The sequence below is a fragment of the Tachysurus vachellii genome, chromosome 3 (assembly GCF_030014155.1).
Source record: "Tachysurus vachellii isolate PV-2020 chromosome 3, HZAU_Pvac_v1, whole genome shotgun sequence".
In the NCBI taxonomy this organism is placed as follows: domain Eukaryota; kingdom Metazoa; phylum Chordata; class Actinopteri; order Siluriformes; family Bagridae; genus Tachysurus; species Tachysurus vachellii.
The window spans coordinates 2697741-2722643 of record NC_083462.1 but is presented as its reverse complement, the minus strand read 5'-3'; the positions used below and the strand labels follow the sequence as shown (position 1 = coordinate 2722643).

At 38.3% G+C, this 24903-nt stretch overlaps 1 protein-coding gene and 1 pseudogene across 2 annotated transcripts in view; one reads left to right on the top strand and one right to left on the bottom strand.

Annotated features, from left to right (window-relative positions):
* Positions 1 to 24903, top strand: part of LOC132842591 (uncharacterized) — a 522997-nt pseudogene that overhangs the window by 148584 nt on the left and 349510 nt on the right.
* The window catches only part of LOC132842565 (myosin-13-like), a 33854-nt gene continuing 15030 nt past the window's right edge, over positions 6080 to 24903 (bottom strand). Inside the window, exons 1-2 of one of the 2 annotated variants that reach the window (XM_060865298.1) lie at positions 12114 to 12167; positions 6080 to 8813 (exon numbers count right to left, since the gene is read on the bottom strand). In XM_060865298.1, coding sequence (XP_060721281.1) covers positions 6740 to 8797 — 2058 coding nt within the window. In that variant the 5' untranslated portion in view covers positions 8798 to 8813; positions 12114 to 12167 and the 3' untranslated portion in view covers positions 6080 to 6739. Of the gene's footprint in view, positions 8814 to 12113; positions 12168 to 24903 lie in introns of those variants that run through there. The other variant, XM_060865299.1, reaches the window with a different exon arrangement.

Genomic DNA, 24903 nt, shown 5'->3' with positions numbered 1-24903 from the left:
ACACACACACACACACACGCACCATGTGTTGAGAACATCGTCCGTTTTCCAATCATTTTATCCTTAATGTTGCACTTCCCCAAAACAGAAAGTCCCTGAATATTTATCTGTAATCCACCTTCCCCTTTTCACCCACTCATCTCTGATTACTCTGCAATTCTAGCACAAAAGGAGCTCATATAATAAATAGCACATGACTGAATACAAATGAGTTAAAAAGTAAATAAATAGGAAAAAATACAATTCTGAGGTGAAGTTGAGGTGAAGTCTCAGTAAATGGTATTTAAGGCATGAGCTTGTTTTTATTTAACTTCCTTTCAATCTGTCTGATAGTTGTCTGATATCACATGTGATGCAAAAGCTATTTCTAGTTTATAATTTGGTCACTCCTACAGTACCAAATTATTAGTGACTACAAACATCAACTTTAGTCATGAAAGATTTCATTAAACATTTCACTATGAATTGTTTAACTCAAAGTATAAAGACCCTGTGATCTGAACCCAACTTCCAAAGCTTGAATATGCAAAGAAATAATTTCACTGTGCTGTAATTTATATGAAAACTAAAGGCTTTATCTTCTTAAATCTTCAATAGAAATTTTTCAGACCAGTGTCTCTTTGTTCTGAAGTGCCTACCCTTATATCCTGGATGTCTTCATTGAAGGTGTGGAGGCTCTCTGTCTGCTCTCAAAACCTGCAGGGTTAAAAAACAGAAAGTCCCTGATTATTTATGATCTGTAGTCCACACTCTTCATGTCACCCTCCCATCTCTGATACACTCTTAATGACGAGATAAAACGGAGCTCATTGTGTAAATCTCACAGAACTGACGAGGGCCGGACAGGGACACAATTTAAGGCCAGGAAATCCCACACCCACCCAGGTCATCCTATGCACCCAAATAAATTTAGAAACAATACTGTTGTTTATCCGATAAATTATACAGTGACAGTCAGTGGTCCATGTGATGATATTTATTTAACAAAGCTTGTGTCCAACATACCACACATCACATATGAACATAGCTCTCGTGTGTTCTTAGTACATACGCCCCCAGGGGGTTGGAGGACGTTTTTAAAGAACCCAACATTTATCACAATGATCTACATCCCCTTCCTTTAGCTGAAACCTCCTATCAAAGGGAAGAAAACATATTTAACAATGAACGGTACTAGCATGACACTGACTTGTTCAATAACCAAGAATATGAATGACTTCCATTATAACACTGAATCTATTGCAGTGAATAAATTAATGTTAACAGATACAAATCTCAAGATGTTCTCTGTATGCATGAAGAAAACTACATTGAAGAATGACACTGGCAGTATTGAAATGTCCATAATAAACACATTTAAACAAGCACTCAAAATAATAACAAAAGTGTCACCAAATATGCCATTACTAGAACTCACTGTTCATATCTTGGATTAGGCTTGCAGATACAACGTAAGTTGTATTACTGACCTTAATAGGAGATTGTACAGTGTGTTTAGGAGGTCAGTAGGAGTGGATTCTAGTTGTGGAAGGTGTATTTGTGGTGAGTGTGGTATAGGGGGAGCAAATTCCTGTGTATGTGTAGTGGTGTTCTGAGAGTCACTGTCCTCGGGGTTGAGCCGTGATGGAGGGGGCTCAGCAACAGAAAGGATGTGGTGTCGGTTCCTCCTGTACCGAGGCTCCTTATTCACCTCCTTTACTGTGCCAAGGTGGTTGTATCCTTTCAGGGTTTGCATTCTAACAACTTATCCCTCTGCCAATGGTTGCAGTGGATGACAAAAATCACAATCAAGTATTGTGTCTGCACATGTTATGTTGTTGGTTATTCATGGATAATTGTTGTACGGAACCGATTATCCTTTTCCATCCTTACCACAGCCGGCTTGGTAATCACCCGTTGCTGACCCTGAGAAACCCTATAGACTTAACTCAGGGTCAGAACAGTGAGAAGGTTGAATTTAGACAGCAGGATATGGCAAAGAATTGCACAGTTTTTGCAATTTGGACAAACTCTTCTCACCAACTCCAAGCCCTTCTTGTCTTCTTCTGAGAGCTTCTTCACTGTCCTTACACTATTGCTGTCCAAAGCTGATGTCTTCAGCCTATCCCAGTGTGTTGCAAAGTTTGTTTGCTCTACCTGCAATGTCTCCACTGTGACACAATCATCAAAATTGATCAAAAATGTGCTAAGCTCCACTAGAGCTAATTTTGAGAGTTTTGTATTTCAGCAAAATGTTTAGGATTCATGCAGGCGAAAATCTGAACACAGAGCTGCACTTGCTGTGTATCAGTGGTAGATACTATCTTGGACAATGTCCATGATGACATTGTGGACTTTGTATTATTTCAAAGAATCTGAAGAAAATCTTTTTCTTGGAGGGCAGTTTGTACCTTAAAGTCATAATCATCCTCCTCTGGTAGATTGTTGTTTTCCCATTGTACAAATGAATCTGCTGCTTTTTTAACACCTTCAAAATCCCAGCTGAAGTTGTCCTCAGTTTCAATAATCATACGCTGATAATAACTTGTCTGAAGGTACATTTACAGTGGTGTAGTTCAGCAAATATTGGAAGGAAAATCTGTGCTGTGAGAGACATTTCATATCTGAGTAGTGCCTCCATGTAACCTCTGGCTTTCACTCTCACAGTCGGTTGTATTGTAATGCCTTTCTAAATCTTTGCCATGGTAGTAAAAAGGTCAATGTAAAATGCCCCCTCAGGATTTCCAGAATATTCAAAAACTTTGCATAGTGCTTGATCTTTGTACCACCACCGTGTTTCTCCTATTGGAGCAATATGTTGGTGTCTCCTGTCCTCACTGACTTCCTCCCACACTTTCATGCATTTGTAAGACTCTTGTATGAATGTGATGATGTCATTTAGCAGAGAGAAAAGTGATGCACTTGACACTACAATCTCAGTTGTGTCTGCCAACACAAGATTAAGTATATGTGTATGACACCAAACAGACTTGTGGTGGTGCCTCTTGTGTGAGAAGTGTAGAAAATCCCTTGTATGGGTCTTGCATGTTTGCAGTCCCATCTGTTGTCAATGACAACTTTTCCAAAATTTTCTTCAGCAAAACAACAAGATTTTTTTTCCAGAAGACTCACAGAGTCAATGACTGCAGCTATTTTCTCATTGATGACATGGGTCACATATCTTTGTACATCACACTGATTCTTAGCAGTCAAATCTTGTGTTGCATCCATTTGTACTGAACACATTCCATCTTCCTTAACTTCTTCAGCAATTCTTTGTTGGATTCAGATACTGATAACACTAATGATTTTGTTTACTGTCATCTTGGACAGCAAAGTCAAAAAGAAGGTGGGGGGGGGGGGGGGGCAAAGCAGTCACATGAATGTATTCCTGCCAACTAACTGTACAAACACTCTCACACACACAGTCTCTCTCTCTCACACACACACTCACACACACACACACACACACACACACACACACACACACACACACACACACACACACTCAAACACACACACTCATGAGTAATGTAGTTGGCAGGGTAACAGTTGTCTCATCACTTGGCCCAACATGGAGATCTGGAGATACCTGAGATTACTGTGGATGAGCACCTTGGACATTACATGATGGCTTTAGGACAACAATCACCACAAACAGATTTTGCACTCTCTATCAGTGAAAAGCAAAAAATAGACTTCGTGTCACGCCCACCACGGACAATTCTGAAAAGATACATATACATTTTTGTATTATATTAATCTTTATATTAAACTTTTGTGTTATGTTTATGTTCTCTAAAGCTGATTTGAGACAATGTCAATTGTTAAAAGTGTCATACAGATAAATTTGAATTGAATTGAATTCCCCCACAGACCACCAGAGGGCATCCTTACCAAGTACATGAACTTTTATTGTTTGCTTTATTTCTTTTTTTTGATTATTAAACACCTCCTTTGTATTTTCCAATTTGTCACTTTATATAAGTTCTGTGTTTCCTTTCTTTGCTTACTGGAACAAAAACACTCACACACACACACACACACACATTCACACACACACATTCACATACACAAGTAATGTAGTTGACATGAGAAACACCAGGGTAACTTCTGGAAAGTTACTAGACATTTTATATATATATATATATATATATATATATATATATATATATATATATATATATATATATATATATATATATAATATTAAATCTTGAATTTTTGTATTATATTAATCTTTATATAAAACTTTTGTTTTATGTTTATTATCTTTAAAGCTGATTTGAGACAATGTCTGCTGATAAAAGTGTTATACAAATAAAACTGAACTGAATTTAGCTGAATTAATGTCGTAACAAAGCAGCCAGTGACATAAGAAACATTGTTCATGTATCTGAGTGACAGATGATGTGTATAATATAGTTTACTGAATATTTAAAAGCAGACTTGTGTATTTATGGAACTGTTTTAGCTCCAAAGCCATGGACAATGAATATACAGTATCTGACAGAAGTGATTACACTTCTCACATTTTTGTAAATATTTTATTCTATCTTTTCATGTGACAACACTGAGGAAATTATACTTTACTACAATGTAAAGTAGTGAGTGTTCAGCTGGTATAACAGTGTAAATTTGCTGTCCCCTCAAAATAACTCAACACAGCTATTAATGTCTAAACCGCTGGCCACAAATGTAAGTGACAATGTCCATATTGGGCCCAATTAGCCATTTTCTCTCCCCGGTGTCATGTGACTCATTAGTGTTACAAGGTCTCAGGTGTGAATGAGGAGCAGGTGTGTTAAATTTGGTTATCACTCTCACTCTCTCATACTGGTCACTGGAAGTTCAACATGGCACCTCATGGCAAAGAATTCTCTGACGATCTGAGAAAAAGAATTGTTGCTCTACATAAAGATGGCATAGGCTATAAAAAGATTGCCAAGACCATGACGCAGCACGGTGGCCAAGACCATACAGCAGTTTAATAGGACAGGTTCCACTCAGAACAGGCCTCGCTATGGTCCACCACAGAAATTGTGCACATGGTCAGCGTCATATCCAGAGGTTGTGTTTGGGAAATAGACGTATGAATGCTGCCAGCATTGCTGCAGAGGTTGAAGGGGTGGGGTGTCACCCTGTCAGTGCTCAGACCATACGCCACACACTGCATCAATGGTCTGCATGGCTGTCGTCCCAGAAGGAAGCCTCTTCTAAAGATGATGCACAAAGAAGCCTGCAAACCTTTTTGCTGAAGACAAGCTAAGGACATGGATTAGTATGGAACCTTGCTAAAGATATTTATTGAATTATAATTAGTGCAATAAATAAATAAATAAATAAGCAAGCAAGCAAGGAAACAGAATCACAACATAAGGTAACAGCAGAGGGTGCTGTATGGCAACATTTATCAATATGAGACAAACACAGTAGCACGTATAACTCAGACACGCTTGCAGTCACACACACACACACATGCATACACAAACACTTGCACTATTACTTTAGCAACAGTGTTATGAAAAAGTATACAGTACGCAGATGTGACTACAATAGTCAGACAAACAGTATAAAAAATCTGCCCTGCTGTCTGTACCCTAACCCTAACCTCTAACCCACCACACCCCCACCACCCCTTTTTGTGATAGGTTTGTCTATTTGTTTAATTTGGCAGTAGACTGTTTAACTATCAACATTCCTCAACATTTCTACATACAGGTAAATGTTGCCATAACGATAGTGTGAGATTTATTTTTGTGTGTTTATTTTGTCTATGGAGGTAATTGTGTTATTAGGATTTGGTGTGCTGACGTATGTGTCTTTGTACGTGCAGGTAAAGTATGTGCAGGAAGTTGTGTAATAAGTTGTAACGTGTGGTGTTCAAAACCTCATGAACGCTAACTAATAAAAGTAGGAAAAGTTCCATATTTTCATGAATGCCTGCATTATTCTGATGGACCCATTTGCAGGAGACTGGAGATTCATCTGAGAGTGTATAGTCCCTCTTACAATAGCTTAACAAGTGTTACAACAAAGTATTATTAGTGGAGAACTTTATTAATCCCCAAGGGGAAATCAGAAAAGTAGACAAAATGAATGAAATTACAGAAAGCGTTTATTCTGGCAAAGTGCAAACAAACAAATCCAAATTGTAAGGCAATTTTATTTTGTCAGAATCTTCTAGTGGATTTTTCTGGTACATTTGGGTTGGTACAGTGATAGAGGACCAATTTAACATCAACACCCACACTGAAAAAATAATAAAAACACATCCATTTATAAGAGTTTAGTCTTTATAATTGTAAACCTGAAGAAGGAGGTGAAGTAAACGACTTTTATCATTTTAGAAATTTATCACTTAAGTAAACTACTGAGTACTAAATAATACACATAAGTAAGAAATCTTTATTTTTTTGTTAAATGCAAAGCTAATGGAAAAATATATACGTTATATTGTGTATTAGAGAATAGTTTGAAGCAGAATAAATTTGTCACTTTGCTGTTAAGACAGAGCATTAATACATACACATATTAACATACACAAGAATATTACATGTGTGTATAATATTTGTAATGTAAATGTAATTAGAAAAAGCAAGTTAATTAAAAGTGACAAATGAATGACATGATGCTCACATGATATTTATGAGAAGAAGCTTGAATACGAACACTGTGCTAATTACAGTGTAATGCACTTGTTTTATACTTTAGGAGCTTTATTGGATATAATTGTAGAGAAGAACTTTTGTTTATTCACTCAGACGTAGGCTGATTCATCTTCTTCTGTGAATCCACTTTTAACAGCTGCTTGAATGCTCTTTATCTCTTCTGGAGCAGCAGCAGGGAGAATGGCGAGCAACTCTTTATCAATCTTCTCAATTCTTGCAAGACACTTCTCTTCAAACTCCTTCTTGTTCTTGAGGACAAGGACTAAGATGGCTTTCTGAGCCCCATCACAGGAGTTCCGTAACTGATCAACCTCAAACTGAAACTCCTTGCCCTCTGCCTTTTCCTTGTCCATGACCATCAGTTTTCCCAGAGTGCTGACACGATCCATGATGTGTTTGGTGGACACCTCAGTGTAGGTTGTAGAGATCATGTTGACAAGGTTGGCGATGTTAGTGGCTTGAAAGGCTTGATTGTAGAGCATATCTTTAGAGAAGAGCTTTGCGTTGTAGGAAAGCTTCTGTGTCTTCTGAGATGTGGATACAAAATTTTTAAGGGTTCTGGTCAGGTGGATTTTCACAATGTTGGACACCATCTGAAAGAAGCGCACCATCTTCTCCCACTGCTCCTTCACTCTTCCCATGGCATCCATACCCTTAACCAACATTTTTATAGTGGTGTTAAAGTCTATCTCTTTGATCTCACACTTCCTCATGGTGATCAGGATGTCAGTCAGCTCCTTTTGGTTCTTCTCCATGTTCTCTACACTCTTCTCATAACTCTCTCTGCTCTGGTCCAGTTGAGTGCGGCTCTGCTCTATGCGGAACCTGGCATTATCTGATGCCCTTTGTGAAGCTTTCACCTTCCCAGTGTTACTTTCTTCTTTATACATCATTGGTAGTTTTGGAGTCAGAGCAGGAGACTTTGTGACAGATTTACTTTTGCTGTCAAACTTACGAGCTGATTCATTCAGGTTTCTGATCAGTTTAATCAACTCATTTGTTTTGGCTTCTTCACATTTCTGTTCTGGTGTATACTTTGCTAGTTCTTCACAGATCTCGATGCCTTTGGTACAGATGTTTTGAGCTTTCTCTTTTGTTTTGCAGTCTGGAAATTCTTTTAAACTCTCCCTGATTCGTTTGAACTGATCTGCCTGAAAATTTGTCTTTGTAGTTTTGTGTTTTTGATCATACAAATCTTTCCAGTTAATTGTGTTTTCAATCACAATCTCTTGAATATTCTCTGTGCATTTCAGGATTTCTGTAGATTTACTATAAATAATTATTTCATCTATGCTATCAGCTTCAGGTTCTGGACTTTTAGACATTTTTGTTTTAAGAGAATTCTGTATTAACATTTCAGGTCCCATGGATACTATTCTATTAATAAGAGTTGCGTAGGCCTCAGTTATGCCTTCAACCAAATCCATTCCCATCATTTCCCATCCACTGGGCATTGAATCCATTGCTTTGCTGTAACTTTCTTGTGCTTCATTCAGCTGCTTTTCCATGTACTTCAGTGCCTTCTCTGAGCGTTTAGTTGCTTCTTCTGATGACTGTTTTCTCAGATTGGCTTCCTCCAGTTTCCTCTTGATTTCCTCCAGCTCCTCTCCATAAAAGTGCTCAGCATTTACACATGCTTCCAGCAGTTCGTGGATAATGTTGATGACAACAGTGAAATGATCTTCTGTTGATTTGGCCAGCTCAAGACAGTCATCTGCAACAACACGGATGTTCTCCAGCTGGTCAGGGAGGTGAGCTTCAACAACCTCATCACTGCCTTGGAACAGGATCTTCACAGCCATCTTCATGTAATCAGGAACTGCCATGGTGTAAAGTCTAATCTGATCCATGTTCTTATGGGCCTCGTTGAAAGCCCACCAGCCTGAGTTACACACCTGCATGAGGCAGGCACGAAATGAATCTGGGTATTTGATGAACTTGTAGCCAACTTTAGGTGGGTTCTTGTTGATGGAGAAATCTGTATTGGAGGAGATGAAGACCAGCTCTCCCAGGATGGCTATGGAGAGAGGAGCTGGAGTCAGATACTCCTCCCAGTTGGCATACGGCTGCATCACAAGCTTGGTTTGGTTCCTCATCTCCTCAGCTGTGGTGAGGCTTTGAGTTTTCTTTACAATTTGCGAATCCATGGCTTCTTTTTTCCTACTAAAAACAAAAAGAAAATAAATTAATAATGACATCACCATGGCTGCCTTCTTGGGTGCCAGCAGAGAAAAATTTGTACACTTACAGTGCAAACCATGATAAAAAATCTGAACCATGATGCACAGAGACAACATCTGAGAGCTCTTACTTTTGGTGGGTTTAGTTATTTGGTGGACACATGAGTAAAGGTGGAGTGTTTACATCTGATAAAACTAACAGAACTAACAAAAAGTTTCAACACTTCAACACTCAACTTCAACTTGCTTGAAAACTAGACAAGTTAGATGTGATTGTGTTTAATATTATAGAGACTTTAAGATTCTCAGTATGTTAAATATTAGGTGTTATGTCAGTGATGAACCATTAATTTAATATATTAAAGGTCTTAAAGTCAAATCAGTGGTCAGAAAATTAGAACAGATTAAATAAATAGATAGTGATTTAGTATGGAAAACCTTTACCACTTGGTTTCTTTAAACGTTTTCGCCTTGTGGATAAACCTATGTGCAGCTTTTTATAAACTATATTATTAGTGCACTTTTCACCAGGACCAACAGCTGAAATGGTTCCCAGCACCTCAACATGGATGATGTATTATTAATAATAATAATAATAATAATAATAATAATAATAATATAGAATAATAATGAGCCTCTGTTCCTTATTTCCTTATATTTCAGTTTAAGCGAACCTGATGTTAAACGCTCGGTTACAGTAGTGTCAGAAACGCAGTGAAATCTTGGATCCATATTATCACAAGACTGCTACATCATGACTTCACGAGCGGTTACATTATAGAAGGTTTTTTGTTTTTTGATACAAATCTGCTTTCCTCTGTAGTATTGATGGTGAAATGAGCCCAGCGGAATCAGACATTTTTTAATTGTTTTATGTAATAAATCATCCTACTATGAAAACCATAAAAAAAATTAAAAAATAGTGTTCGATGTGTTTGTTCATCTGAACAGCAAACTGGACTGGACAGACAACACTGAGGCAATCTGTAGGAAAGGGCAGAGCAGACTTTTTCTGCTGACGAGACTAAGGTCTTTTGCAGTGCAGGGAGAGCTACTGAAGACCTTTTTTGACTCTGTGGTGGCCTCAGCCATATTCTATGGTGTGGTATGTTGGTGCAGCAGCATCTCTACTGCAAAAAGGAAGAGACTGGACAAGCTGTATATTGTGCATATACAGTACTGTATATTATATTATGTCTCTATTCTGTTAGATATTTGCATTTCTTTCTCTTTGCTGCTGTAACAGAGAAATTTCCCCATTGTGGGACGAATAAAGGTATATCTCATCTTATCTTATCTTAAATGTGATGAATGAACTTGTACTGTAACAATTTTATGAATCTGCTTTAATCAACACTTGCTGCTTTTTAACAATAAGGTTTTCTTCTAGTCCTAAACCTATTAAGTGGAATATTCTCTCTCACAGGACAAAGGAGGCAGAATTCTTGCCTGGTTCCATGCTAATAATTCAAAATCATTAGTGAAGTGAATGACACTTGAAACCTACACAAGGACTTCACCCTATTTCTGATCCAGAAAACAATACGAATACGTGAAGATAACTTAATCGGACTGGACAACGGGTTCTGGCTAGGAGGAGTTGGGGTTGGAGGAGGGGATCTGAAATGCAGCAGCAGCGATGTGCGAGAAGCAGCTTGAGAAAAGGGGATTTAAAGGGTCGGAAATTACGGAATTCGTACCGGATTGGTGCGCGCCGGAAACGGCCGATCAGCAGCTGATTCGATGTTTGATTACTTTTCGAGTCAGATGATCCATCTTTCTACATTGGAGTGAGTATATATGTGGCGAGTGTAGTGTTGTTACACTAGATTATTTAAATTATTATTAATTATTTAAATTACTATTAATTATTTGCACTAAAAACAAGGCTTTTATTTTGAAATTCTTCTCAGAAGCAATTGCATAGTTATGAATGGTCATGTGACCAGAAGCAAAATGTTATTTTTTTATTTCTTTTTCTACAAATATAAATTTTATTTCTTTATTGGTTTTGTTTCCTCTCTTTCTTTTTGAAAACATTAACCTTTAAGATGTTTGAGAGGCACTTCTAGAACAGACGGCACCTTTGAGAGGCACTTCTAGAACAGACGGCACCTTTGAGAGGCACTTCTAGAACAGACGGCACCTTTGAGAGGCACTTCTAGAACAGACGGCACCTTTGAGAGGCACTTCTAGAACAGACGGCACCTTTGAGAGGCACTTCTAGAACAGACGGCACCTTTGAGAGGCACTTCTAGAACAGACGGCACCTTTGAGAGGCACTTCTAGAACAGACGGCACCTTTGAGAGGCACTTCTAGAACAGACGGCACCTTTGAGAGGCACTTCTAGAACAGACGTAATCCTGTTACTGCCTGATGGTGTCTAAGGGTGACCAGATTTGGGTGTGTGAAAAAGAGGACACTTCAGCGCGCGTGGGTGGGGTCTAACCCGGAAGTAGGCGGGGAATGTTTTGAAATGGGCGGGGCTTTAACCGGTATGTTAAATATAATTTAACCGGTCAGTCCTCCTCACGTGGGGCATATTTTTCAGAGGACTGAATCTTTCCCAACAGTCTACGATTACTCATTAAGTAAGAATTTTTGTTTTAATTCGTCAGTGAACTTACACTTGTGTTTCGGCTGAAGATGCCGAGTAGCCATGAGCTTTGTCAGCGGTAAACAAGGCGCTTGAGGTGACTGACCAATTAAATGTGTACAGAGAATACTATTGACCAATGACGGCAGCTCTACACCTTACACTTCCACTCAATACAAAGTGAACTGTAGGGGGCGGGACTAGTATGTGAATGAAACAGAGAGCAATGCAAATTCGCCGTAAACACGTTTGAGGCTAGAATAACAAAATCCCGGACGATTTAGAAATTCCGCCCGGACACATTTTTAGGTTTCAAAAAGAGGACATGTCCGGGTAAAAGAGGACGTCTGGTCACCCTATCTATGTGTAATGCAGATGAGAGATCCTGAGAAGTCTCTTTCATTCTAAAAATACACAACGCAGAAGAAAACCCACTACATATACCAGTATTCACAGAGAAATTATTTATAACAGTAAACATCTTTAAAAGTAAGTTCATACAAAAAATTATAACAATACATTAATTTTTCACAAATAATCTTTTTTGTTGCTGTTTTGAGATTATGCCTAGTTAGTAACAGGGAAGGTGAATAATGCTACTAGAATAACATTAACAAAGGATTAAAGGAGTAAATATGTGCATTAAGAAGGACCTTTAAGAGAAATTCAGAACAGTTTCTTCCTACCTGGATATGCTGAAAGTCTTCAGTGACGGTGTGGAGGTTCTCTGTCTGCTCTGTGACTCGAATGGTTCACTGCATCAAAACTAAAAGCCTCTGTTTTTATATTCTGACGTAAGGGGGGGGGGTATTCTGGTGGTGGATGTCTAGTGTTTATCTGGGTTTTTTTTTCAGTTAACCCTTGTGTAAATCACAGGTTTTATTTTTAATCATGATTTTTTTAATCATGCTTTATATGCGTTATGATTATATGTGATTATAAAACAGAAAGAAAGAGAGAAATAGAACAGCTTGCCACTGGGACAGTACCCTTAAAAGGACATCTTTGTACCTTATTTAACCCCAAAAATGTATAATTGTACATTAAGGTACACATTGGTACTCTAAGGTAGTAATGTGTACCCTTTTGAGTATAAAGTACAAAGATGTCCTTATAATGGTACTAAGAGTATATTGTTTACATATTTCAAATTGTATTTTGTGTATGCACAGTATGGCACACAGTAATGGATACTTGCACATTCAAATAATACTTCATTTTTTTTTGTACGTTCAAAACACAACATAAATATTGACACGTTGAAGAAACATTTCCTCAAATTATGAAAACAAATGATGAAAACAGTGCATGATATTTTCTTTGAGAAACAATTACATTACAATTAAATCATTATTTTAATTTTAATTCTATTCATTACATTCATCCCAAGCTAGAATACTGAGAATACACATGTATTTATTTATATTAAAAGAAGCCTCGTTTGCATACGATTTTAATGCAAAAAATACAAACAAAAAGAGCAAATCGACCAGCAAAAATGAATTTGATTCATTTGATTGATTTCTTCTGTGAATCTTTTCTTTAATTTATGTTTACTAAAACATTAGAAACGACATTTTACTAGTCTACATCATCACTTAGCCCTTGTTATCTAGTGCACTATGCTAGTGAATATTTCATTTGAGGTTGTGCTTGTGTGTGTGTTTGTGTGTTAATACATGGTGGTAACTAACTCTTCAATAGACCGTTTTTTCTTCTTTTCACACTCAGATGTTTTGGTCGACAGCAGCGACGTTATTAGTGATGTCCATGTAAAATAATTAGGAAATTAAGAAAAATGGATCGTGGCCAGTTTAATCTGGTCTGATTATTAAAATGACATCTTTAATGTCACTATTCGTCGTCCTCGTCTCTGTCGTGTACATACAGTGACACATACTTGATATTATGTAGAATTGGCAGAGTTAAACATGCTGTAAAATCTCAGTTCAACATTATCTTTATTCTTATTTGAAGGGTTTTGATAACACACTTGTTAAAACAAAAGACGTTATAAAAGAGTTTATATAACGTTTGTCAAAGCAGCTATTTTTCCTTATAATCCTTTAAATTAAAACTTGCTAATTATTCAACAAGAGCAACAGGCAGAGTTACTAAACATTGTGCAACACAATTCGGATACCATGTGCCAACTTACACTGCTTGACATTTTTATAAAAAAGGAGTGAAGCATTTTTTGCCCCTTTGAGCTCATCGTAACCGAACGCTGGACCGCGGGTGCGACTCGAGCTACAGTACTGGGGGCGCGTGATGATGACGTGACAAGTGAGTGACTGATTGCCGTGAACGTCATGTACAGTACAGACGATCTTAAACTTTCTTGTCTCTTTGAATTTTAAATCACTCTGCATTTATATACATTGCTCCATTAAAACCTCAACATGTGGTGAACACAACTCTCCACTAAAAAAGTGAGGGGGACGAATTTACTTTTTATAAAAAGTGCGGGGGACATGTCCCCCACGTCCCCCGCGTAATCTACGCCCCTGCTATGATACACTCATAAAAGAAGTTCACCTTATAAATCTCACATAATAAGTGACTGTGGTGATCCAGAAGAGAAAGAACAACAACAGAAATTGCTGAAATTGTCACAGGTGTTGGGGCAGGAGTGTTCGTTATACCTTTCATTGGATGGTAAGCAGGTGAGAATTACAGCATACAGATAAATTTAATGACGTCTGAACTGTTTCATCATCATAACCTTCATGTGAGTGTCTGTTCTGACTCTATAGTTTGTTTCTTCACTGTTCAGGTCCTACCATGATTATTGGTGGTGCAGTTGAACTGGATAAAGCAAACAAAGCTGTCCAAGTGGCTCAAGAGGAGGTGAGAAACTATGAACTTAAAGTATCTCACTACGTGTCTAAGATTTCACAGACCAAATGTGACATCAGCCAGAAAGATGACCAGCTAAAGCAGATACGTGAAGGAATCCAGAAGGTGAAGAAGCAGAGTCAGTCTGTAGCTGAGTTCCAGGAGAAAGTGAGAGAAGCTGTCAATCTTCTGGGTGTCCTGAGTGGGAGGGTCAGTGTGGCTGATGGTCTGACTCGCAGATTCATCCTCCAGGAGCCTGTGATGAAGATGATGCAGGATGTGATGAAGGCCATAGAACAGATCACAGGGAATGAGCTTCACCATCGCAATGACCTGCCAAGTCTCATTAATTAGATGAAGGAGAACAACCAATGACTAGCAGCCATCTGTGACTGAGAGAACAGCTCTAAGTAGAACACCACAAGAACATGCTGGTTCTGCTGTTTTAAACAGAGATTCACTCTATAATGGATATTCTGCAGTGTGTCATTTACAAGAGCATTAAAACCAATACACATGTGTGTAAAATAAATACAGTAGGATGTTGCAGAAAAAAAAGTTTGTTTAATGAAACTAATCTGTGTGTTAGGAGATAAATAAACCCTGTGACAAGGTAATCGTGCTCTATGTTGCTTTTCTGAGTGCTGTATTTTTACTGTGTTTAAATACGAAAAAAAAAATAACTTAAAAGTTGAGTGCTTTTATTTAAACTGGTACAACATAAAAATGAATATGACAAACAGGAGGAAAAAAAGAGGAAAAACAGAACAATCATTTGTGGTGATGACTTGCAAAATATTATTTTACTGTAAAGGACTGAGCTCTTTAGGGGACTTTTTGTTAACAGCATTCTGTAAGAGATAACAGATGGCTACAGACAGTGAAGAATATTTTTTGATGATCTCGTGCTTAGGTCAGAGTTTTTCCCCTACACAGAAACACTTTTACTTTCTGTTTCAGAGTAAGATGACTCAGCTTTCTTATGTAATGTAGAGTCAGAGACAGGAGATGTGAAATCAATATGTGCTATTTATTGAACACAGATTGAACAAATCCAAAACAGTCGAGGAAACACACAAACGTCCCAGAATACAGCAAAGACAATATGTGGGGAAAACATCCAAAAAAAGTTAGGCAACGATATACGTGAGTAAAAGTAACAAAACCAAATTGGTACACAGGCAAACAATGAACAATGAAAGCAATGAAAAGCCTGGTATTTAAATAAATCCAATACTTCATGAACATGGCTTAAGAGCAACCCAGAAGTGTCCCTTGACCAGGACATCACTCAATATTCAGGGGGTAGCTCTGGCTGGTGGGGCAGAGGGGGAATTGCCTTAGCTGTTTTCATATGATGTCAGTAGACCCTTTAGGGGCACCAGCTTACAGGCCTTAAAAAAAAATGGTCCACTGCTACCACAATGGCAGTGTGGCCATGAGAGTTTGGGAGATCTGTGATGAAGTCGACTGTGAAGTTGGACAATGGGTGTCGAGATAAGGGGAGTGGTTATAAACAGGCGACAGGGAAGCTGACATGATATCTTCATTTAAGCACTGATGGGTCAGGACTCAACATAGTTCTTGACATCTGTGGCCAGCTAAAAGCCTTCTGAAGCATCTTTGTTGCATGGTGGAGTCCTGGATGTCCTGAGCTCAGTGCGGTTTGTACACACTGGATGACTCTTTGCTGGATGTCAGTGGGAACATACTGTTGGGTCAGCAGACATACTGGGGGAGAAGTTTTGTTAAATTGGGCACATTGTATTTCCTCCATGATATCCCACCGGACAGGAACGATGAAAATGGAGGGTAGAAGGATGGGTTTAGTCATCAGGGTTTTGTCAACTGGATCATAGCAGCAAGTGAAAAAAAAAAAAGATTTTTGTGGTGATTAACGATTTAGTTGCGTTTGGCTGGGAAAAGATGAATTGAAATAATTATAAATCACTCAGTGGCCAAGGACATAAATACATTGCAGATATGCTCACTGAATATAAACCAAACAGACCACTCAGATCATTAGGATCGAGTCCGTTAGAAATACCAAGGGTTCACACCACACAAGGGGAATCTGCTTTTAGCTATTATGCTGCCTGTAGTTAAAATCAGCTTCCAGAAGAGATCACGTGCTAAAACATTTACACATTTAAATCTAGACTCAAAACTCATCTGTTTAACCGTGCATTTTCTGAATGAGCACTGTGCTACTTCCAAACTGATTGCACTATGTATAATCCTTTCCTCTTTTTAATTGTTTTAATTTTGTTTTAAATCAATTTTTAAATCATTTTAAAAGTTTTTTAATTCTATGTTTTATTGTTGTTATTATTGTATTTTTGATGATTTAACTTTATTTTATGTAAAGCACTTTGAATTACCATTGTGTATGAAATATGCTATACTGTATAAATAAACTTGCCTTGCCTTGAAAAGCACAGGGAAGGAGTTTGCCTAGGGTGCCGTGCCGTGCTACTGGAATTCTATGCCCCAGATGTCGCAGCTTGAAGCGTCCACTTCTATGACAAAGGGGATGTTAGGGTCAGGATGGAGTCAGATTTGCCACTCGTTGAATGCCGTGTTGGCATTTAATAATGCAGTGAGTGGGGTGGTGACAGAGCTGTAATTGCAACTAAATCCCCTGTAGAAATTGGTAAAGCCTAGAAATCTTTTAGTTCCTTGACACCTGTGATGGCCCATACCTTACTGATGTCTATTTTAACCACCCTGGCAGCTGATAACATATCCCAGGAAGGTGATAGTTTTTTTTTGTAGAATTTATCATTTTCTGCCTTGGTTATGAGTTGGTGCTCTAGTAGTCATGGTAACATGGTGCAAATGTGGATCACATGGAGGTTGTAGGTCTTGGCATAGATTATTGATGATCCAAAATGGTGGCGCAACAGTAGCACAGAGGCCACTCAGAAAAATTGTGCTATTCATGTGTTTAGCCAGACTCCAAAGTACATGGACACCAGCAACAGTGGTGTTCATGTATACAACCACCAGAGGTTTCTACAGTGAGGCAGGGCTCTCAGGTTTTGAAGACAGTCAAGAGTGACATCTCCAACCCCCCCAGGGTTTTTTTTCATTGGTTGTTGTGTTAAATCTTACCCAGATACAATAGTGCTATTTTCTGATTGGCTATTGTGTAGCCTCTTTTTTTGATTGGCTGATAAGTGTCAGGCTCGACTAAGAGCTCCAGGGGAGACGCGCTTGATTCCTGCCCGGTTCCATAGAGACAGCGGTGCGGACTGATACGTTTTGGGCGCTGCGGCTTATTAAATATATGATAAATAGTCAGTTTTTCTGCGTGACAAATACGATGTGTGGCAGGAGAGCATGACAAAAGACCCAAATGAGGGACCGTCACACTCAATGCGTGACACTTGACAGCCCTGAGTAAGGTAAACATGCAATAATCTGCATGACAATGTGCTGGAGAAGCTTCGTGACTGGCTCACCGTTTTGTGCCGACAGAAATGCAGCTCTGTTTGTTAAGGCTCATTGTGGCTTTTGTTTTTACATTAACCCTGTACTGCACAGCATTGCCCTCAGCCAACAGAAAGTTTTCTTTAGCCAAATATCCATTGGATATTTCTTTAAATTTTTGCAATCATCCAAAAATATTCAAAAGCTATCAAAAACTATCCAATACAATTTGGGAGTCACTATCTGAAGGCGGGACTTCCTTTTCTGCCACATGGTCACAGGAGCACATGGTGTGAGACTAAGGTAAGATTATATACTTTGTTAATCCTATTTAAAATGACATTAATTGTCAATGAAATATATGTGCATTTATGAGGTGTAGAGCAGCTTTTTGTCCTGGTTTAATGCTTTTTTTATTTTTTGAATGTTAAAATTTGGGGGGCACGGTGGCTTAGTGGTTAGCACATTTGCCTCACACCTCCAGGGTTGGGGGTTCGATTCCCGCCTCCGCCTTGTGTGTGTGGAGTTTGCAAGTTCTCCACGTGCTTCAGGGGTTTCCTCCGGGTACTCCGGTTTCCTTCCTGGTCCAAAGACATGCGTGGTAGGTTGATTGGCATCTCTGGAATATTGTCCATATTGTGTGAGTGTGTGAGTGAATGAGAGTGTGTGTGTGTGCCCTGTGATGGGTTGGCACTCCGTCCAGGGTGTATCCTGCCTCGATGCCTGATGACATCTGAGATAGGCACAGGCTCCCCGTGACCCGAGAAGTTCGGATAAGCGGTAGAAAATGAATGAATGTTAAATTATTATTTTTTTTGTTGCCTCAGGTCAGCTTTGTGTTATAAGGGCTACTTTTCATGTGATCATTCTGCTGACAATGTCATCACATATTATCACATGTATTTTGTACAAAGCCTCAAATGATTTTTAATTATTTTTTATTTCATTTAACTTCTTTTAATACATTTTGACAGAAAAATGGACATAAAATTCTTCTATGAAAGACAAGAGCAGAATCGGAATGTTAGGCAAATCCCGTCTGACAGTGAGAACAGTGAAACAGACAATGACAGTGAGGAGGAGTGGAATGGAGAAAAAGGTTTGAGCAGTATTGGAAAAAATAGGGTTTGAGAAGAATGAAATGTTAAATTATTATTTTTTTTGTTGCCTCAGGTCAGCTTTGTGTTATAAGGGCTACTTTTCATGTGATCATTCTGCTGACAATGTCATCACATATTATCACATGTATTTTGTACAAAGCCTCAAATGATTTTTAATTATTTTTTATTTCATTTAACTTCTTTTAATACATTTTGACAGAAAAATGGACATAAAATTCTTCTATGAAAGACAAGAGCAGAATCGGAATGTTAGGCAAATCCCGTCTGACAGTGAGAACAGTGAAACAGACAATGACAGTGAGGAGGAGTGGAATGGAGAAAAAGGTTTGAGCAGTATTGGAAAAAATAGGGTTTTGAATATTGCACCTTTGATTGTTGAGCTCATTTGTACACAATGGTTTTTGAATTATTTTATAATAAATCGTTACACATTTCTGTTTAAATCGTTACACATTTCTGAGATTGATCACAATGGTTTTGATTAGAATACCACAAATACAGGGGCGGTTCTAGACTTTTTTAGGGTGGCTCCAGCCCCCTGTCTGTGATCTCAGCCACCCATAAAACTATAAGTATAATTTTTACTTTCATAAATAAACAATAAATATTACGTTAAAATGCAGGACATGATTATGTGGTCGAAGGGAAAGAAAATTATTTATCAGTTTGATTCAAGAGGGAATTTTTTACTTTGCTTTTACGCGCATGCGTTGTAGTCTTTCAAAAGTGCGTCATCAGCTGTCTGCTTTATCTGAACGGAGAAGCACAGAGTCAGTCAGAGCTGGAGGCGTTTATCTATAACGTTAATCATTGGAAAACTGCAAAGATGGTTATAGGCGGTATTTTATAAATGTTTTTACCTTGTTAACCTGCCCTGCAGCAGTGCTTTCAGTGTTATCAAAGTCTACATCCAATACTTTAATACATTTATTTTTTTTTATAAATAAATTTTAATTTCCTTTACTAGAGACCTCTAAAATTGTTTTTATAATTTTACATTCATTTTGTCTTTTAGCAAAGGGAAGAGTCTCCTCTATTGAAATGGTTAAATGCCTTATTTCACATTTAGTGAGCTCCCAATATTTTCAAAAAGGTATTTATAACTTTAGTCTGAGCCCAAAACCGGTCAACAATTTTATTACTTTCATACTGAACGTTTCATTTCATAAAAGGGTCTCATTGAGTTTCCAATAACCAGTTTGCTTTAAATTAGTCATGAAATGTGATCTGATCTTCATCTAAGTCAAGGGTATTGACAAACATAATGTGTCTAAAATTAATTACACATTAAAATTAAAAAGTTAAAATTAAACTTTATTGAACACACTCATTCAACATTCAAAATGGATTCATTCAAAATGGATTCAACAAACCTACCTCAACTGAATCCTGTCTTTGTGAGTTTGGCTGATCATTTTTAATTTGAACATCAACTTAGAATTATTGTTTAAACTGCAGACGCAATCTCCATTTCACTTCAGAGGCAGGGGCCATTTTATCGGACCATGCAGTATGAAAGCACGCTGCCAACAATGTTTCTTTGCCAGGTGGCCTTCTCAGCCTGCCTTGTGCTACTGATTAGTCATCCTTCCATTGTTTCTGTTCCTAAGCTACCTGATTTTGTCTCTGTCTGTTCCTGGACCTCGATTCTGTCTGCTCTAAAATGCACTTCCTGGTTTGACCATGTCTTGTTCTATGTTGCTATTTTCTGCCCTGCATTGCCCTGTTTGCCCATGTTCTGGATTATTTACCGATTATTTACTCTGTTATTGTATGTTTTCAGCTGTAGCTCACACTGCACTCTGCTTACCAAAATATCAGATTACTGGACTGTTTGCTCTGCATTTCCCCTCTGTTTTACTGAACTGTGCCTCCCCTGTTTAAACCAGCTCATATTAAAGACTCTTAATTTAAAATCTCATCTGTGCCTTGCATTTGGGTCCTCACCTGCCATTCCTGACACCTCTGGCATTTGAAGGAAGTTTATGGAAAGAAGACTTAAGTTGTCTTAATTGCTATAAATTGGGTGGGGTGTAATACTCATATCTGGCAACTGGTGACATGGTCTATTATTGGTGAGAAAATGTTACATAAATAGATAAAGTAACACAGTATGAAATAGCTTTTCCCTTTCATTTCTTTTACATGTTTAATCCTTCTGGGTAAATCTGCAGAAAGCTTTTTTTATAAACTTTATTATTAAATTTATTATTAATTTTCACCAGGACCAACAGCTAAAATGATTCCCCACCTCATCACATCTCATCCTTCATGCTTCATTGTGGGACAGATGCTTTCACTGTTGTATTTCTCACCAGATCTGTTTCTAACTTTTCCCCCAATCAGTTCATTGAGGCAAAAATAAATGAGAAAAGGTCTTAGCAGGGCATCTCTTTGATCTCTTTCTGACCCATGATTCGTTGTTAAAGTTGACATTTTTTTGCCATTTTCCCCCAGGATTGTACCTGAACGTGTTTTTTATAGCATAATCCACTATACATGAATATCTTGTAGCATTATTTTAATTCATCCTGTACTTTTCTAAGAGAAGGACAGCAATACACACACACACACACACACATACACACACACACACACACACACACACACACACACACACACACACACACACACACACACACACACAATCTGGATAGAGGAAGGAATCCCATCACTCTCCTTCACTGAGTAAAGTAATTACATTACCTCAGACAGCATAAAATACTGGCTCATCAGTACACGCACACACACACACACACACACACACACACACGCACCATGTGTTGAGAACATCGTCCGTTTTCCAATCATTTTATCCTTAATGTTGCACTTCCCCAAAACAGAAAGTCCCTGAATATTTATCTGTAATCCACCTTCCCCTTTTCACCCACTCATCTCTGATTACTCTGCAATTCTAGCACAAAAGGAGCTCATATAATAAATAGCACATGACTGAATACAAATGAGTTAAAAAGTAAATAAATAGGAAAAAATACAATTCTGAGGTGAAGTTGAGGTGAAGTCTCAGTAAATGGTATTTAAGGCATGAGCTTGTTTTTATTTAACTTCCTTTCAATCTGTCTGATAGTTGTCTGATATCACATGTGATGCAAAAGCTATTTCTAGTTTATAATTTGGTCACTCCTACAGTACCAAATTATTAGTGACTACAAACATCAACTTTAGTCATGAAAGATTTCATTAAACATTTCACTATGAATTGTTTAACTCAAAGTATAAAGACCCTGTGATCTGAACCCAACTTCCAAAGCTTGAATATGCAAAGACATAATTTCACTGTGCTGTAATTTATATGAAAACTAGAGGCTTTATCTTCTTAAATCTTCAATAGTTTTTTCAGACCAGTGTCTCTTTGTTCTGAAGTGCCTACCCTTATATCCTGGATGTCTTCATTGAAGGTGTGGAGGCTTTCTGTCTGCTCTCAAAAACTGCAGGGTCAAAAAACAGAAAGTCCCTGATTATTTATGATCTGTAGTCCACACTCTTCATGTCACCCTCCCATCTCTGATACACTCTTAATGACGAGATAAAACGGAGCTCATTGTGTAAATCTCACAGAACTGACGAGGGCCGGACAGGGACACAATTTAAGGCCAGGAAATCCCACACCCACCCAGGTCATCCTATGCACCCAAATAAATTTAGAAACAATACTGTTGTTTATCCGATAAATTATACAGTGACAGTCAGTGGTCCATGTGATGATATTTATTTAACAAAGCTTGTGTCCAACATACCACACATCACATATGAACATAGCTCTCGTGTGTTCTTAGTACATACGCCCCCAGGGGGTTGGAGGACGTTTTTAAAGAACCCAACATTTATCACAATGATCTACATCCCCTTCCTTTAGCTGAAACCTCCTATCAAAGGGAAGAAAACATATTTAACAATGAACGGTACTAGCATGACACTGACTTGTTCAATAACCAAGAATATGAATGACTTCCATTATAACACTGAATCTATTGCAGTGAATAAATTAATGTTAACAGATACAAATCTCAAGATGTTCTCTGTATGCATGAAGAAAACTACAATGAAGAATGACACTGGCAGTATTGAAATGTCCATAATAAACACATTTAAACAAGCACTCAAAATAATAACAAAAGTGTCACCAAATATGCCATTACTAGAACTCACTGTTCATATCTTGGATTAGGCTTGCAGATACAACGTAAGCTGTATTACTGACCTTAATAGGAGATTGTACAGTGTGTTTAGGAGGTCAGTAGGAGTGGATTCTAGTTGTGGAAGGTGTATTTGTGGTGAGTGTGGTATAGGGGGAGCAAATTCCTGTGTATGTGTAGTGGTGTTCTGAGAGTCACTGTCCTCGTGTCGTGCCCACTGTCCACTGTCCACTGTCCTCGTGTCCTGTGTCGGTTCCTCCTGTACCGAGGCTCCTTATTCACCTCCTTTACTGTGCCAAGGTGGTTGTATCCTTTCAGGGTTTGCATTCTAACATGCAATGGTTGCATTCTCTGCCAATGGTTGCAGTGGATGACTTGAGGCATTCTTGTCTGTCCTTTTTATGTGTAGCCACCATGGACAAAACCCAATCCGTCAGCTCTGAGATCGCGTTATGAGGCTAAGGCTCACCATGCGGTCCAGCTCTGCTTTGACATGGCTTTGCATTGCAAGATGAATGCGATGAGCAGGGCGAACTACAGGCTGTGCGCTGGGGTCCACTGTCATAGAATATGTTATCGAGAGTTCTCCAAGCTCATCTGTGAACAAGTCTTTGTACTCAGTGAGAATGTCTTCAGTGCTGTCCTCCATACTGGCATGATGCACATCTGGGCTGATAGTAACGATACCCATATCGAGGCATGCACAAAATCCTAGCAGCGGTTGGACATCTTGATTCACCAAAAAGAATGGAAGTGAATGATTTTGCTCATTTAGCCCACACTGCAATGTCACTAAGCCTTTTGTTTCGATTTTAATTCCACCATAAGCTACAAGGTTAGGTGTCTTTGATTGCTTCACTGGCCGTTCATTGTTGCCAATTTGTTCGAAAATCATTTGTTACGTTACATTTTGCCCCAGTGTCAACTTTCACTTCAACTGGAGTTTTGTTTATGTGTAAAGTGACAAATCCCTCCTACAACCCTTGCATTTAAGGGTTAACAGTGTTGACAAACTTGTCAAATTCGATGCCATCAACATAAAAAGTGTCGTCATGGTCAAGGGGTTTGTCTACTTCGAGCTCATGTACCGCTTTCCTATGACTGAATTTCTTCTGACCAAACTGACAGCGTGCTTTGCAATATTTCTTGTAATGATTCATTTTCTTGCAGTTATGACTGTTGTCTAAAAGCTGGGCATTTCTCTTTCTTTGATGCATTATTGCTTCCACAGTTTCTACAATTGGTTATGGTTGGTGAATCGTCATGCTCTGTTCTTTGTTTGTCTTGTGTGTTACCGCCTCCTGCTGGAATTTGGCTGTATAACATCCACATTTGTGGCAGTCTGAGGTATAGCCAACGTTTTGTTATTTTCCTCTGTCATTTCATGTATGTAACAAATTGAGATGGCTTTAGTTAGAGTTAGATCACTGTCCCTCAAGAGTACTTTCCTTAAGCTTTCACTGTTGATGCCACATAGGATAGTATAGAAGGATCAATAGAAGATCCAGAGTGGATCTTCTATTGATTCAGCGGGAGTCAAGATCGCGCCATTCTCACCCAGTACACACACTTCCGCTGCATAAATACAACCTTATTTTTCTAAATTAAATTTCTTCTACAACATATTCAAAACATTTACAATTAACCTTGAAGTAAAGCAGAACTTATATCAGATTACACGAATCTACACAGAGCATTATACAAAGCATTTATGCCAGTCCCAAGCTGCTATTTCCTATTTTCTCACTCACAAATGTACTTTAACTGCAGAAGAAAGGTTAAACTAAACTTTCAGCTTACAAAATCAGCAGATTGCACCAGACTTCTCTGCTTTCAGCAACTTTGTCAGTGATGTTGTCAGTGTCAATTCCAACAAGTATCTCCATCCCAGTGGACATTAACATGAAAGCCTCAAGGTGCTCCTGAAT